At 38.3% G+C, this 14,381-nt stretch overlaps 1 protein-coding gene across 1 annotated transcript; it reads right to left on the bottom strand.

Moving 5' to 3' along the window:
• Window positions 1-2,181: 2,181 nt before the first annotated feature.
• On the bottom strand, window positions 2,182-13,028 carry apip (APAF1 interacting protein). Its single transcript, XM_072379996.1, has 8 exons — window positions 13,014-13,028; window positions 8,906-8,974; window positions 7,874-7,971; window positions 5,771-5,819; window positions 5,572-5,689; window positions 4,034-4,169; window positions 2,897-3,064; window positions 2,182-2,741 (listed from the first exon to the last, which is right to left on the bottom strand). The coding sequence occupies exons 2-8, from the start codon at window positions 8,969-8,971 to the stop codon at window positions 2,642-2,644; spliced, it is 735 nt and encodes a 244-aa protein (XP_072236097.1). The 5' UTR covers window positions 8,972-8,974; window positions 13,014-13,028; the 3' UTR covers window positions 2,182-2,641.
• Window positions 13,029-14,381: the final 1,353 nt, after the last annotated feature.

Genomic DNA, 14,381 nt, shown 5'->3' with positions numbered 1-14,381 from the left:
TATTTTTTCCTGCTTGATAAAAAGCTATGTTCTATAACTGGTTATTTAAATTTGAAAGGCTGAAATATCTTTTTGTCCATGTCTTACGCACATGCAGGAATACAAGCATGAGCTTAAAAGTACATTGCGTCATTATTATTGGTGTTTCCAGGGAGTTTCTGTCATAGTTTCTGGACTGGTTCTGAATACACTGTAGCTTCAAGTACGCTGAGAATAAACATGCTACTACTAGCAATGGGAAAGAGTTTAAAAAGCTTGTGTTTGTGGGTTTACCTAGAAACCCATTAAATCAAGCTACTTTTTATGTAAAAACAACATTAGCTTGTGTACCCGGGTGTTGTATTCCCATCAATGCAAATTACAGCAGGATTGAATGCTGTTTAAACACTTTCCCATTACTCTCAAAAGTCAGATGTTTGCAGTTTTTAAATCAGTGAAAAAAAAAGTGATATTGATGCCATGTGACACAGTGAGAGTGAAATAGAGTCTTACCTTGTAATTATCTCTCAATTCCCTAAAAGGTCATTCTGGGAAACTAACCTTTTTGAGATTATCTAGGAGACCAAAATGCTTTTTTCTTTGCTAAAAAGACATAAGTAGAGATGTATTTTGGTCCATAAAAAATACATCTGCCTCCATGTAATTGCTTAGATCTAAAGTGACCAATTAAATACTTTTGCTCCATGCTCTTTTCACTACCTAAAAAGAAACCTGATTTTGGGAATAGTCATTATGGTTCAGCAAGGTTTCTAACCGAGTCAAACGACCCAGAAGTATCTAACTGGATGACATGGTGGGAGCTGTGCACAAAATGCAATAAAAAAATAAGCCTCAGTACCTCCTTCAACACAAAAATTAGACACCTCTTTATAAAAGGAAGGAAGATCATTATGTCCTATTCCCTGCAGCCCAAACACTGTAAGTTTGCCTCAAGCATATTCAGTCATATTAATTGTGATTAATTGAATTACATAAGGGAGGACGAGTGTGAGCAGCCATTCTTAATGGCACAACACATTGTGGTTTGTGGGTTTCCTTCTTTTTTTTTTTTTTTTTTTTTATATTTGCTTTACATTACCAACCTCATTAAGCATAATTTCAACCTGGCTTTCCAAACGCAGTAAGAATGCACAGCATCCTCTTCAGAACAGTTGCATGTTCACCACAGCAGATACAATCTTAGCCTTGTGGATGTGTGGCAAGATGCTCCTTGCTGCATAATTGTCTTATCTATAATGTAATATAATATAATATATATATATATATAAAATAGATGACTGTATCCACTTTAAAGCACAAAAGTATTTGTGGCCACATTCTGGCTACGATGGATGTACCACAGCACCCCCTAGAGCTCTGTGTAACCTGTGTAACTCTGTATTCCGATTCCATTCTGAACGTCTGTTACTAACTTTATTGTCTATTAAGGAAAGATTTTTAACATTAATGTGAAATGGAGTTAATACCGGACAATATGTTGTAACATCTGGTATGAGCAGCTTGAGGTTCACAAAATGTGAACGTCAGATTCCAATCTGACTTTTGACATTAATGAACATTTTGTGTGGTTTTAGTCCACAAACTGAATGGTTTTTTAAAGACAAAAAAAAGAATCACTCGACAGAAACAGAAAAGAAAAACACACTCCTCAAAAACCATAAAAGTCACTTCAGCTCAGACATTTTTGTCTCTTGACATCGTAAACTTAAAAATGTAATTTTCATGTTATGGGTTGGAGTTAAGTTCCCTTTAGGGATGAGTTAAGCAGAATTCCTCATTAATCAGAGAAGTGAGGAATCTTGGCAGCACGAAAGAAGCTTTTTCTTGTTTTGCACTGCATTTCTTGTTTTTTCCAATTTCAAATAAGCCTGCGGCACATTTGACAGTGCTCTGTTTTGAGCGAGTACAGTTGTGGCAGCACTGGGATAGCAGCAGCAGAGGGAGCTTGTTAAAAGAAGGACAGCTCAGGCTTTCATGAGAAATGAGTATGCACAGAAGAAAACGCGTGCTGTGCGAGGACCTACAGACACTGAGCGATTTTTGCACCAAACGCGCTTGCCTGCTAATGGAATGCTGGTGTGAGAATTAAAGGATGTCCATGAACACAGCAAGAATTATTTTATGCAACATGGGGTTATTTTCAATACAAGATGTTTGACAAAATGACCACAGACATATGAGTGGTACCAGTTGGGTATCGGTTGTTTAATTTGAAACATGCTTTAGACAAAATGAAGTTGGCAGGTTTAGGTGAACCTGAAATCTATAAATCTGCAAGTCACTATCAACATCCCATCATCTTTTATTCATTGCAGATCAAAGGAAAAACATGTTCCCTGACATGCACCACAACCTTGATTTCAGTGCAGTCAGGCTTGAACAGTAAAGCATTTGAACCTGAGGACATTGGTTTGACAGCTACTCTCTTGTGAGTTGTCCTGAGGTGCTTTACAGTGTTCTTTCAGGTACTTTCAGATTACAGGTCTTCGATCTTCAACCCAAAATCTGCCCTTAACATCAAATGTCATCAATTTTTGAAGCAGGTTTCCGTGAAAGGCAAATGATTACAATCTGTTCCCCTGATTGAACTCAACTAACCTTTCTGTAACAAATGTCTCTTTACAATAAGCACCACAGAATGTCAGACTATTCCCTTTTCTTCAGTTGGAATTGCTGAGGGGTCCAATCCACACTGTTTCATCTGGACAGCGATGTCAAACAAGTAATCGTAGCATTCACACCTACGAAATGCAGAAGAAAAGTGGAGGTACACACAACAAAGGACTAAAATAAGCAGGGGTTTTTATGTCACATATATCCTCAGCACAATTTTACTAATAAATTCTGTCATAAACAAGATCAAAAAGGTTAATAGTGTTGGGATGGAGTTGCTCACATCGTCTTTGCTTTTTCCCATGACTCTCCCCAAACATAGACACCATGTCGGCGGACAAGAACCGCACACGAATCTGGGTATTCTTCCATAGCCCGTGCCATCCGGTCTTTCAAGTCCTTTTCCTCCGGTGTGTTTTCAATAATCGGCACCAACAACATGTCGTCGTACCTGTATAGGCAGGGTTAAAATACAAATGACACAAAGGCTAGAAACTAATTAGCTTTTGCCATCAAAGTATAGTCAAGTAAAAAATTTGACATTGCTGTTGCCTGTATAGCACCTGATAGTTTGGCTTTAAAATCAAATGCTGTAAAAGCAAGGCTTACTGTAAATCCAGCTCAGTACTTAAAGGTCAGTGTCTTAACCTCTTTATGGGCATTTTTTGTCAGATTACTTGATGTTCTCCCCACATCCCAACAGCTTCTCTGTTCTGTTGTCCATTTTATATCGAAATCCAGACAGGTTGTTGAGCAAAACAATAACCTTTAACCTTTTCACCACTTTAAAAACAAAACAATCAATCAATGAAGACGATCAGTTGCTACTCTTATCCAGCCTCTGTTTACCCTAAGAGAGAGGCATTCCGACATTCTTTTGTTAGACCACATGGATAAGCAACAAGCTCAACATTAAACCTTTGAAATGTTACGGTATTTTACCTAGGCTTTTTATGAATGACAAGATTGTGGACTGGATCGTTTAAGTCTGAAATAGCAACACACACCTAGTGTGCACAAAAATAAAGTCAAAAAGTGTAAAAGCTTTTGAATTTGAAATTCAGATGTAAAGATGTAATTTGAATTTTCTTAACCCAGGTGGAGGTGATGAGCCAAACATGTTGGTTTCCAGAGAAGAGTTGGTTTAAACAGTGGGTGCACTGGTGCCAGAACAGTGGCATATAAATTATTCTTGGTGGGAAGTTTTCCATTCATAGTCACTGAAAAATGAGCTGCACACCAGTTTATTACACTTAAGTGGTGTATAGTATCCTGAAAATCAGACACTGCATGTCAAACATGTTAAGGTTGTATTTCTATTCTAAGTACCAAAATAACTCTTTCACAACACCTTTAGGACCCTTCACTTGACCAAAAACCTTCTTTTAACTTTGCTAATGCTTGCTGCTTGATTACATACCGGTAGTTTGTGCCTGAGGTGCCCTTACGAATTCCCTTGATCATCTCCTGGTGTGTAATCCTCAACTCTTTGCCAGGAAACAGCAGTGTTGCCATGACAGCAGCCTTGGAGTGGGTGTGTATGACTGCCTGCGCCTCTGTATTTTAGAAAAGGAAAAGCAGATTTAGGTTTTTGAGTTTTCCCTTTTGGTATGTTCTCAATCCAATGATACCTATAACAGACAAAAAGTCTGAAAAGTTTTCTTTCAGAGTGAACTTATCCATTTTAAAGTCTCTCTGTAAAGATGGCCGTTTTTGTCGTGACATTGTTTCCCCTGCATCTGCTCATGCCTGAAGGAAGACCCCTGGCTAAAATAATTTCTTAATTTCTTTAAAAGAATATGGAATGCAGATTAGCTATCATGAACATAAAACCAACTAGAAAGAAAAGTAGCTAAACACTTGGGGGTTTGGCAGAGGTGGGAGAAACTTGAGTAATGTTTCTTCAAGCATGAATATCAGTGACACTGGTCCAACTGAACCTATCAAAGAATAATAAGGGCAAACATTCCAAATCCAGTTGTAACACAGACTGTGGCTAATATTTCTGCCAAATTCCCCACTGTAAGTTGTACTCCGCAAATTGCTGACAGCCTGGTGCGCCTACAAATGGAAGCTCTGATACAATGTAATATTGTGATTAAGTTGCATACATATCCTCATAATGCAGTTAGGATTGGGATACTTAAAATAGCTTAATAATTTTTTGCTTACGATATGGCCTTATTCAGGTTAAGGTAATCAGTCAACGCAGTCTGACATTGGGGCGACATCAGAATATCGCCATACATGTTAATCTAGTCGGTTTAAAGTCTCAGTGAACATTATCCCATCATTCAGGAGCATGAAACAAAACCATCTACTTCTCTCATAAAATATTCTCTCATATATTACTATGAAATGAAATACAACATCAATAATTTTTTTTCCATGAGTCACTGTGGCATCATTTCATAGATGTAGATATAGTCCTTTCAAAGAAAATTTTCTAATTAAATAAATATCAAGCCTCAGAGATATGATGCTGTCCAGTCAGGTCACGCGTACCAATCTCTGACTCCAGCGTCTTTTTCAAATATAGTTTCTTCTGAATCAAAAGATAGCAACAGCCAAGTGTCAAACTTGAGGTTCAAAATGCAGGCTCACTAACTAAAAGGTTCCTTATTCATATGCAGCATCCATCCATTCACCTTCTATGTCCGCTTAATTAAAAGTGTAAGGTCGCAGACGAGAGGCAGGGCACACCCTGGACACATCCTTGCCAGTCCATCACACACACGCTCACACTCACTCCCAGGGAGTGGAGCCGGGAATTGAACCTGGAGCCCTCTTGCTGTGAGGCGACTGTGCAAACCACAACACCACCATGCAGCCCCTCATTTGCAGCTTTAACACTGACAAAACGGATTATTAAAAACATGTAACAGCCCACTGAGAGGATCTATCACGAACTGCACACAGATTAGTATCGGTGGGATGTGATGTGCTGGCATGACCAACCTCTCATAGTGTAGGCGTTCATAAAAAGCGGTGTGCACTGGCTCTTCTTTAACTTCTTCCAGGGAGGCGGACAGCTGATATCTCTCTCCTCCACGTCGCACACAAACATATCATCTGGCTGAGGAACACAATCGTTAGAAAAAACTGAATCACCTCAGCTACTGAGCAAAGTTTCACATTGTGTTTAGAACCGGCTCACCTGTATTCTCTCTTTCTGGACACCTGATGGTGCAATGTAAATCTGGTCTCTGGAAAAAATAGGTACATATTAATATTAAGCAGAGGGTTGATTGATTAGCTCCTGGAGGAAGGAACCATAGAGTTATTTTGTCAGGACATTATGGAGCAGTGTGGTGTTCCACAAGAGACAAACTACTGGATTTCTCTGACTTTACTTTGTCTTTGCTTCAGTGAAAAGGCTCCAGTATGGAGTGGATTTAAACTGCGGCTATTATAAAATGTGAAACAACATTGGGTAGAGAAAAAAAAAAGAAGATAAAAAGCTTTTCCAGACTTGCATAACACACTCAATCCCCAAAGTATTATAACTTTGTTGCTACTTTAAGTTTGAATCTTCTGCAACTGTAGGCTGCGTACGTGCTGGAAATGTGAGTGTCATGTGTATCAACGCAGCACATCTCCAGTGTCGGAGTATTATCCGTGTCAGAAATACTCCTATTCTGTGGCCTTGGTGACGACAAGTGACAGAATAAAGGAAACATTTTTTTTTTAAATTGTTCTCTCTCTTTTTGTGTATCTTGCAACAAAAATGCCCAGAAATTTCTTTTTAATTTTGCATGTAAGGTTTGGTGAGGTCGCCTCAGGCTGTGAGTGATTTCTAAGTCAAACCAAAGCAACTGTGGGGGAAAACGGGAATCAGAACTTAAAATTCTGGCCTGCACTCACAGATAGAAGGCAGGCATTTTCTGTAAACTATGGAATAACATCATCATTATGTGCATTAAAGCTGCTTGATCGATTTAATGTTTGCTTTGTGTAAAGAAGGTCTCCAGTACGTGTAGCATAATATCTGCCATATGATGAATTGCACTTGAATAATGTGTACAGTGAGGTAAGAATGGATGTCACCAAACAAATTGATATTCTATTGGAAATGAAGATGTTTTCATGGCTCCGTCTTCAGCTGGAACTGAAGAAACTGTTGGAAGCACAGAACGTTTGGTTAATTTGACAATTACTTTAAATAATTCTCTGGAAATGAGGGATGACTGAATTTCCAGTGTAAGTTTCTTACGTTTTCCGTTTTCTGTTCCAGAGTGTTCGGGCTAAAAGAGTCCCTCTGTACCAGAACACCCTTTTAAAGTTCCAGGTGAAACCATATCTCCATTAAGCAGGGAAGATAACATGTTTGGGATAAAGTCAGTAAGATTTTGTCGTGCAAGGCATATTATGCAGTTGTGTTAAAGCCTTTTTGATTATAAAATGTTTGTTTCTAAGATATTTGGTATATTTTCTTGTTGGGGGTTTTGTAACAAATGGACTGTTCTCTTTAGATGGTAGAGCCTGGGGATGGATTAGTGGGAGGCTTTAAAAGACAGTCAGTTAAGATCCTGGGCTACATGCCCTGCAGAGGGTGGTAATGCATGAGTTCCTGTCATATGGATGTCTGTTGGTGAATAAAAATCTGGTTGGTCTGCACTGACACTCTGCCATGAGCCTCCTCTGTGAACCAGCCGCCATCGGTCATCTTAACACTTTGGAAACTCTTGCTTTTGTTACCTCATGATGAATATTGTTTATTATCAGAAAATGCTATCAGGAGATGTTAAATATTATGGCCATAAACTATGGCCTCCACATTCTTTCATGACACAGGAGCTGTGTCAAATGTCTCCCACTTTTTATTCAAAATGCAAGAGACAGCCTTTGTTCAGTACTGCAGAGACGCTCAGACTTTTCTATAGGAATTGTATGCATAATCATTTATCAAGACCCATTGTTGGCTTCAATAAAAGTCTGCCGCTCCTTATTTCTAACAGAGATTTCTAAATGGGCGGTGCTTTATTTGTAGCTGCCATCAAACACAACGCACTTCAAAAATGTTTGTAATAAACTGTCAAAACCTTCGGTTTGGATTCTTTCTGAACAGAACATCTGCCTTCTCTGTAGATTCACACGCATTTTCTGAACTAACATAACTGACCACCCACTGAGCTTCTTGTCAGTGCACACATCCTCTAAAGCAATCTCCGGAACAAAAGTGGATATTTGGTATTACCAGAGATATGCAACAATGAGTTACTACTACTGATGCCTCACGTTATTTTATCTGCGTACGAACCCTTGTCTTAGGCTGATCCCACCGCCCGTTCCCGTCACCCATCCCAGCTGATAGAAGAGCCGACATAACTCAGGAATGAGAACGCGGGGATGCTCCTCCTGGAAGACACATAAAGACAAGTTGTTCACCAAATCATAAATGACTCAAGTGTAAGAATGCTTCACATCAGTGAAGCGTGAATAAATTGTGAATTCACGTCAATACATTCACAAGCTTTTAATGATTATGCGTCGGGCATCCACTTTAACACTTTGTTTGTTTTTGATGACTTTTACTGACATTTTACTGTTGTAATTATATCTGGTAATTTTTTTTATCGTTCTTCAGAAAGTCTTATGTAATCTTGCCAGTGCTTTGATTTATTGTCATGCTGGAATGTTCCCTCCCTGCCAAGCTTCTGATCACCGGGAGTCATCTTGTGAGACAGTTTTTGGCATATTCACCTTGTTTCATCACCTGAGCCCATAGATTTATCTTATCATCTGACAAAAGAATGAGCTCCCATATTCTTTCCAAGTTCAGTGGAAAAGTTGAATCTGTTTAGAACAAAGAGATAAGCACTTTGCTTTTCCAATGCATGTTGTCCACAGAGGTTGATATTGATATGTCTTCAGCACCATCTCAGCTCCCATGGAAAATAACAAATATTCAAAGTGAGATATTGAGCTACTTCAGCTAAAATACGAGCTTATCTTGAATTTGGTGGCAGCAACAAGTAACAAAAATAGTTGGCATGAGGCCATGTTTACCACTGTGTGAGTCCATAAATGTGTGTTAGAGAGATGTCTGATGTAGGCTGCTCAACAGTGCTGCATCTCTTTGTCATATTTTGCGTGGAGGGCAGACGGGCTAGTCCAGCACCTGGGCTTTTCTACTACAAAGCCACACTGTCTGGAAATATGAAAGGTCTTCCATGGGATAAGAACATGACATTCTTTTTTCATTTTCATTTTACACTACATCCCAACTTTTATGGAATTGGGGCTGTAATCTCATACAGACACATTTCAGTATGCCAGGAGTAATACTCGCCTGTTTCTTGGTGGCCTCTTGTCCTGCATCTTGGCAGCCATTGCTGGTGCCACTCAAAGTCAACATCTCCTGTGAGAAAATGAGACAACTGTTGACCACACCAAAGAACAACTTACAACCTTGACAGAAGATGTCTGGGGAATGTTTAAGGTTACATTGATTTTGGCGTCATATAAAACACACTTAGTGCTCTTAAGTAACAAGGAAAAAATCTTCCGTCAGTGCGTCACGCCCTTATTTTGACTTGTGTCCTACTGGAACTATTTACTGTAGAAATAACAAGGAAGAGTGTTAGAAAATACAATTCCTTTTCTCAGTAATTTCTCTGCTGTCTTTCCCTCCCTCACAAAGGTTAGGTAGAATCCGTGGTTTCCTTTTGAAGACTAGATAAACACTGTCAGTCATTTAAATTTCCGTGATTAATGGAAAACCTTTCAAGACATATTATTTTAAAGAAGAAAAAGACACTTATCATTCACATTTATAATCTGCGGAAAAACAATCCAGCCATTGTAGATATATTTGATTATTATCTTATATACACAGTTATTCATGATTAACCTGGAAAAAAATATCTAGGAGTTTGTAAAACGTGTTCAAACAATGACACTTTTTATCCTCAATATATGTTTTCATGCAACATTGAATAAAATCACACCACAGAAAACATATTTAAGATATACTGCTGTGCAGAGTTGTCAAGCAGGGAGCAGCGTAGACATGCCAATACGAAACACAATGCCCTGTCATTAGTTATCATGAAGACATGCAAAGGATGCAAACGGCAAAAATCAAAAATGCTCCAAACCCAGCCATGACAGGCAGTCTTTGGCTGTTTCCTGTGGGCTGCCAAGACATTAGCAATGACTCTACAGTCAGTTGCACGGAGTATATATAGCTTTATTGTTGGGATTGTGCAGCAGGAAACTGTGCACACAAACATGGTGATGGGTGTAATGATCTTTCACAGTAAATACTGACACACAATGACTTATAAAAGGGAGCAATATAAGAGAATACTCATAAAGTTTTGTAAATGTGACTGGATGGATACATTTTGAAGAGAGGAAATGTGCATTAGTAATAGTCAAATTGGTTGACCAATCAGGCTAACTATTTGCTACTGAGATAAATTGTAACAGCAAACTGTTTCACAGCATCAACATTTGAGCTTGAAGCTGCCTTGTTAGTGTAGCTGCTGTGGAGGCTTATATTCAGTTAACACCTAAAGAATGGATCTACTCCTGCAAGAGAAAATGCAGACATAATACTGTTGAATTTTCATTCTCAATAGATTTACTCTTTTTTTAAATGTTGTATTTCATCAAACGCTGAAACCAAACAAATAAAAAACCAACATGACATCAGAAAGCGTTTTCTCAAACTAATGGGTATAAGAAACTGGAAAGCCAACATTGCTCAATCTCTGATGTTTATCGTTTTCACTTTACTTTTTCTTTTATTAACCAGCAATATTTTCTTGATGCATCAATACTTGAAGTTTTTCAGTTCATTTTCACTCCGGTATCTCTGCAGCTTTGCAGGGTTTTAGTTTAGATTTCACTTGACCTTCTGCACTGAAATGTTTAGTAGCTGTCTTGGCCTTTGCGAATTTGTAGCAGACATTTTTTCACTATTTTGACTCATTATAGACTGATCGTAAAATAAGCAGCTAATGAACTGACAGGAAATTATCACAAGTCTCATATTTTCTCATTTCTTATAATTCACTTGTAATTTCCAACATTTTAGTACATAATGTACAGTTTAATATCACAGGCCCACATACCAACATTTAAAAAGCACAACTCTAATGAAGATGCAGTTTTCTATTGTTGAGAATGTTTCTTTGCATCTCTGCTTTACAAATTAATTCCTGTTTACTGCGGCAAACCCTTTTGAAACTGCTTTGAATATGTGGTACATGTCAGAACACACTCTCTTGGATGATTGAGCCTATGCCATTAAACAAAGTACGCAAATTTAATTGCAAGTCAAGATAAGATAAGATCAGACTGTAACCGTAGCTCTCTGATTCACAGCTGTGTCAGTAAAATCACTGTGCCCTGATTAAACGGAAAACTGATGAACTCGCACAGTACAAAAAAACAGCAAAAACAGACTTAATAGAAAATAGGATTTTATGCATTTGACCCACAAGACAATTGTCTTGCAGAAAATATTTCAAAACTTCTGATAATTTTAAACATCTGTGGATAAACGCCATATGATAAATAGGGCAAACAGAGACAAGTTTAAAAAGTGCACATGTTTTGAATTTGACAAAACACTACATACAATATATTATGAGGGTTTTTTCTTGTTTTTTATAGTCTAACTGGCAGTGAGTTTTAAAACCAGAAAGGCAATCAGAAACCAATCTTCTGCTAAGATCTGTGCCAAATCCTGGAATGTTAGAGTGTTATCTTGATTTGGATGAAAATTTAGAGGTTACTTCCTTAAGCCACACTCTGCCTCTTTATCAACTTTCATAAAATTCAGCTTACAACACCAAAACCACTGACAGGCAGAGTGAGTAACACGATTCATTAACTTTTGAAGTTATTTATCATTGCCCTGACAGGTCAAAGCTTTTTAGCCCACTCCATATTAGGCTGGTGGTCATGTTTGTCTCTATATGGCTAGATATTTCCATTAGGATAATTTAACGAACCAATGTTAAGAGTGTAGCCCTATTTGGTAGGTTCAGCCATGTTTATGTTTATGTATTTAGCAGACGCTTTTATCCAAAGCGACTTACAAATCAAGATATAACAAGCTATATAAAAAGCTAACAAACTACATAGAAGGAACCCACTAGTCTGACTCTGTCAGAGGTGACAGAGTAGAGATAGGCTGCAGGCATAGAAGGAAGTGCATAAAGATAAAGTGCAAAGATAGAGGGGGTAGGTAAGTACAAGGTAAGTGCTAGGATAGGAGATGCTCTCTGAAGAGCTGGGTTTTCAAGAGTTTCTTGAAGATAGACAGGGTAGTGCTCGGTAGGTCATTCCACCATCGTGGGACGACACATGAAAAGAGTTTGGATTGTCTTAGGCGTGGTGTAGGCACTGCTAGACGACAATCCTGGGACGAACGGAGGGACCGAGTTGTGACATAAGCCTTTGCAAGAGCATTCAAGTAGATGGGAGCCGTTCCATTAAGCACTTTGTAGGCTAACGTCAGTGACTTGAATTTGCCATAAAAAAAACAATGAAAATTATCTGAAAATATAAATGTTGCTGTCAGATTCCCGAGATGAAACGCTTGGGAGTTGCTTTGAAAATACAGATCATATCAGCTTAACGTGCATGCATACACACAGCAAGACCCACTCCACACTCCACACATGGTCAAAGTTTGTAAAAACAGTAACACAAACGTGTATATTAAAACAGACGAACTCATTCACTGTTTCTCAGTTTCTTTTGTCAGACTGTAAACGTATCATGAAATGTGACTGAAAAGCTGCCCATTAGGACAGTGTCCAGTCATTCCGCTCTGATAAAATCCTGATTTCATAAACGCAGATTCGGCTTTACTAACATGCTCAATGATCTACCACATAGAGAGTTAAAGGCGGCAGAACGTCTTGAAGTTTACTCGCCATTGGACATAATTCGTGTGTGCCTCTCCCGTGCATGCATAAAGGTTATTAAATCATTCATAAGGAAATGCAACATACATGTGATACACATGCATGACTATGAGACACATCTATCAAACTCAAAACAGTAGTGCTAGCGTTTATGTCAACCTTAATTTTATTATGGAGAGAAAAATAAACTTCTAAGTCGTTTGGCTTATGGGCTAATACGTGTCGATTGGGGGGAACTCACACATTCACTTTCAGAAGTCGTTTGACCTTACCAAAACAATGCTGCAGCTGACTTAAACGCTCATTAACCGTACTTCTGTTTCAGTTCTGTCGCAAAAAGAGGTTTGTCATCGCATTAAAGGTGATACAAATTATGTGACAATAGCAGTGACAAACTTGCAGCTGTTACACATTAAAAACAATTTCGGTCGGCTTGCAAACTTATTGTGAGTCGGACTCACAACTGTAGCGTCAATAGCCATGAAATACATAGGACAGGACACCACTACTTACCGCACGTACGCTCTTAGACAGACCAGTCTAAATCTAAGTTTGTCGCGGCGAACATTACGTCATCAACGTACGTCGTCCAAAAGTGACGCATCATATGCCGTTAGACTGGATAGAGTCATGGGAGGGTTAGTCACTTCAACTGAAATAATCAAGCGCCAAGTCCTGGCATCCCTCCTGGTGTTTTATTGTGTGTTATTATGTGGAACTGAATCTTTAACATTGAGTGTATTCAACAGAATACCTGTTCCTGAGAGCTGCAGCAAGATCTTGCAAGCAGAACCTGGCGAGCAGAGGAGCATGAGAGCTAACCCAGCTTCAGTTCGCAAGGGAGACCATTGTGCCTTTCCAGCCTAATATTGGTCTGTCTTCAGCACGACTGTCCTGGTAGCTCTGTATAATATCCCATGGGGGAGAGACTGGATGCTGCACATGAGAAAAACTATTTCTTGGCTGCTGGGGATTTTCATAGAAGGCTGTAACATACCCTTGGAAGTGTGATGCTGGGGACAAGTCAGTCCTCCAACTTACTCATTGAACAGAACAGCATGCAATCTTTTTCATGATAAACTACAATTTCTTCTTACAATAATAAAGTTTAATTTAATTTGTTCAGTCCATCCATTTCAATGTTTTATGTTTACCTTTTTCTTTCCATCGGTGAAAGTGAAATAAGTACAGCACAGTCAATTCAGGTTCATCATATCATCACCAAAGAATATAAAAAAGGAAAATATGAGGTATTAAAAAGGGAAATTTTCATTTTAAGAAAAGTAATAAACAAAAGGGTTAGAAAAGTATTCTGAAAATGCATTATTTTTATTGTACATGCTAGATTTCCAGTTCATATGACACAAGAAATGTAAATGTCAGTTTTTTTTTTCTTCTAAATAATTATAGGCCTGGCATAGACAGATAAGAAGCAGAATGCAAAAACACCAGTGTGCTGATAATATAAAACTGAGACAAAAAAAAACAAACTAATTGAAATATTATGACAGAAAACAACAAAATATGCACAATTTGTGTCCATCTGCACAGAATAAGTCAATTTTGTGTCATACTTTTTTCACTATTTACCGTGAAACTGAGCTGAATAAAACCAGACTTTTTTCTCTTAATTTGTAGGAATGATTCATAGATAAATCTAAGTATACTAAATTGAGTAAAATGGAATAAAGCTCAGAACAAACCTCAGTTTCCGCCCTAAGAGTAAAGGCTATTTTTTCCAAACAGTCTTGACCCCAAAAGTGTTTCAAGTCATCCTTGCAGCAATCATCTATCAGCTCCATGCCCAACTCATCTATGTCTCAATACATAACTGCAATCAGTCAGATGCATAATATTGGCGTAAATATCGGACAGAAGCTA

Source organism: Leuresthes tenuis, unplaced genomic scaffold (genome assembly GCF_036924035.1).
Source record: "Leuresthes tenuis unplaced genomic scaffold, fLeuTen1.0.hap1 SCAF_2, whole genome shotgun sequence".
Taxonomy (NCBI): Eukaryota; Metazoa; Chordata; class Actinopteri; order Atheriniformes; family Atherinopsidae; genus Leuresthes; species Leuresthes tenuis.
Note: the sequence above shows the minus strand (reverse complement) of the source record. Positions and strands in the feature narration are given on the sequence as shown.

Excerpts from the sequence above, each read along its gene's own strand:
- apip (XM_072379996.1), bottom strand. The coding sequence starts at position 8,971 with ATGTTGACTTTGAGTGGCACCAGCAATGGCTGCCAAGATGCAGGACAA. Across the intron at positions 5,820-7,873 it reads GGGATCAGCCTAAGACAAGG|AGACCAGATTTACATTGCAC; the intron begins GTTCGTACGCAG and ends TATTTTTTCCAG. Across the intron at positions 5,690-5,770 it reads TCCAGAAAGAGAGAATACAG|CCAGATGATATGTTTGTGTG; the intron begins GTGAGCCGGTTC and ends TGTGTTCCTCAG.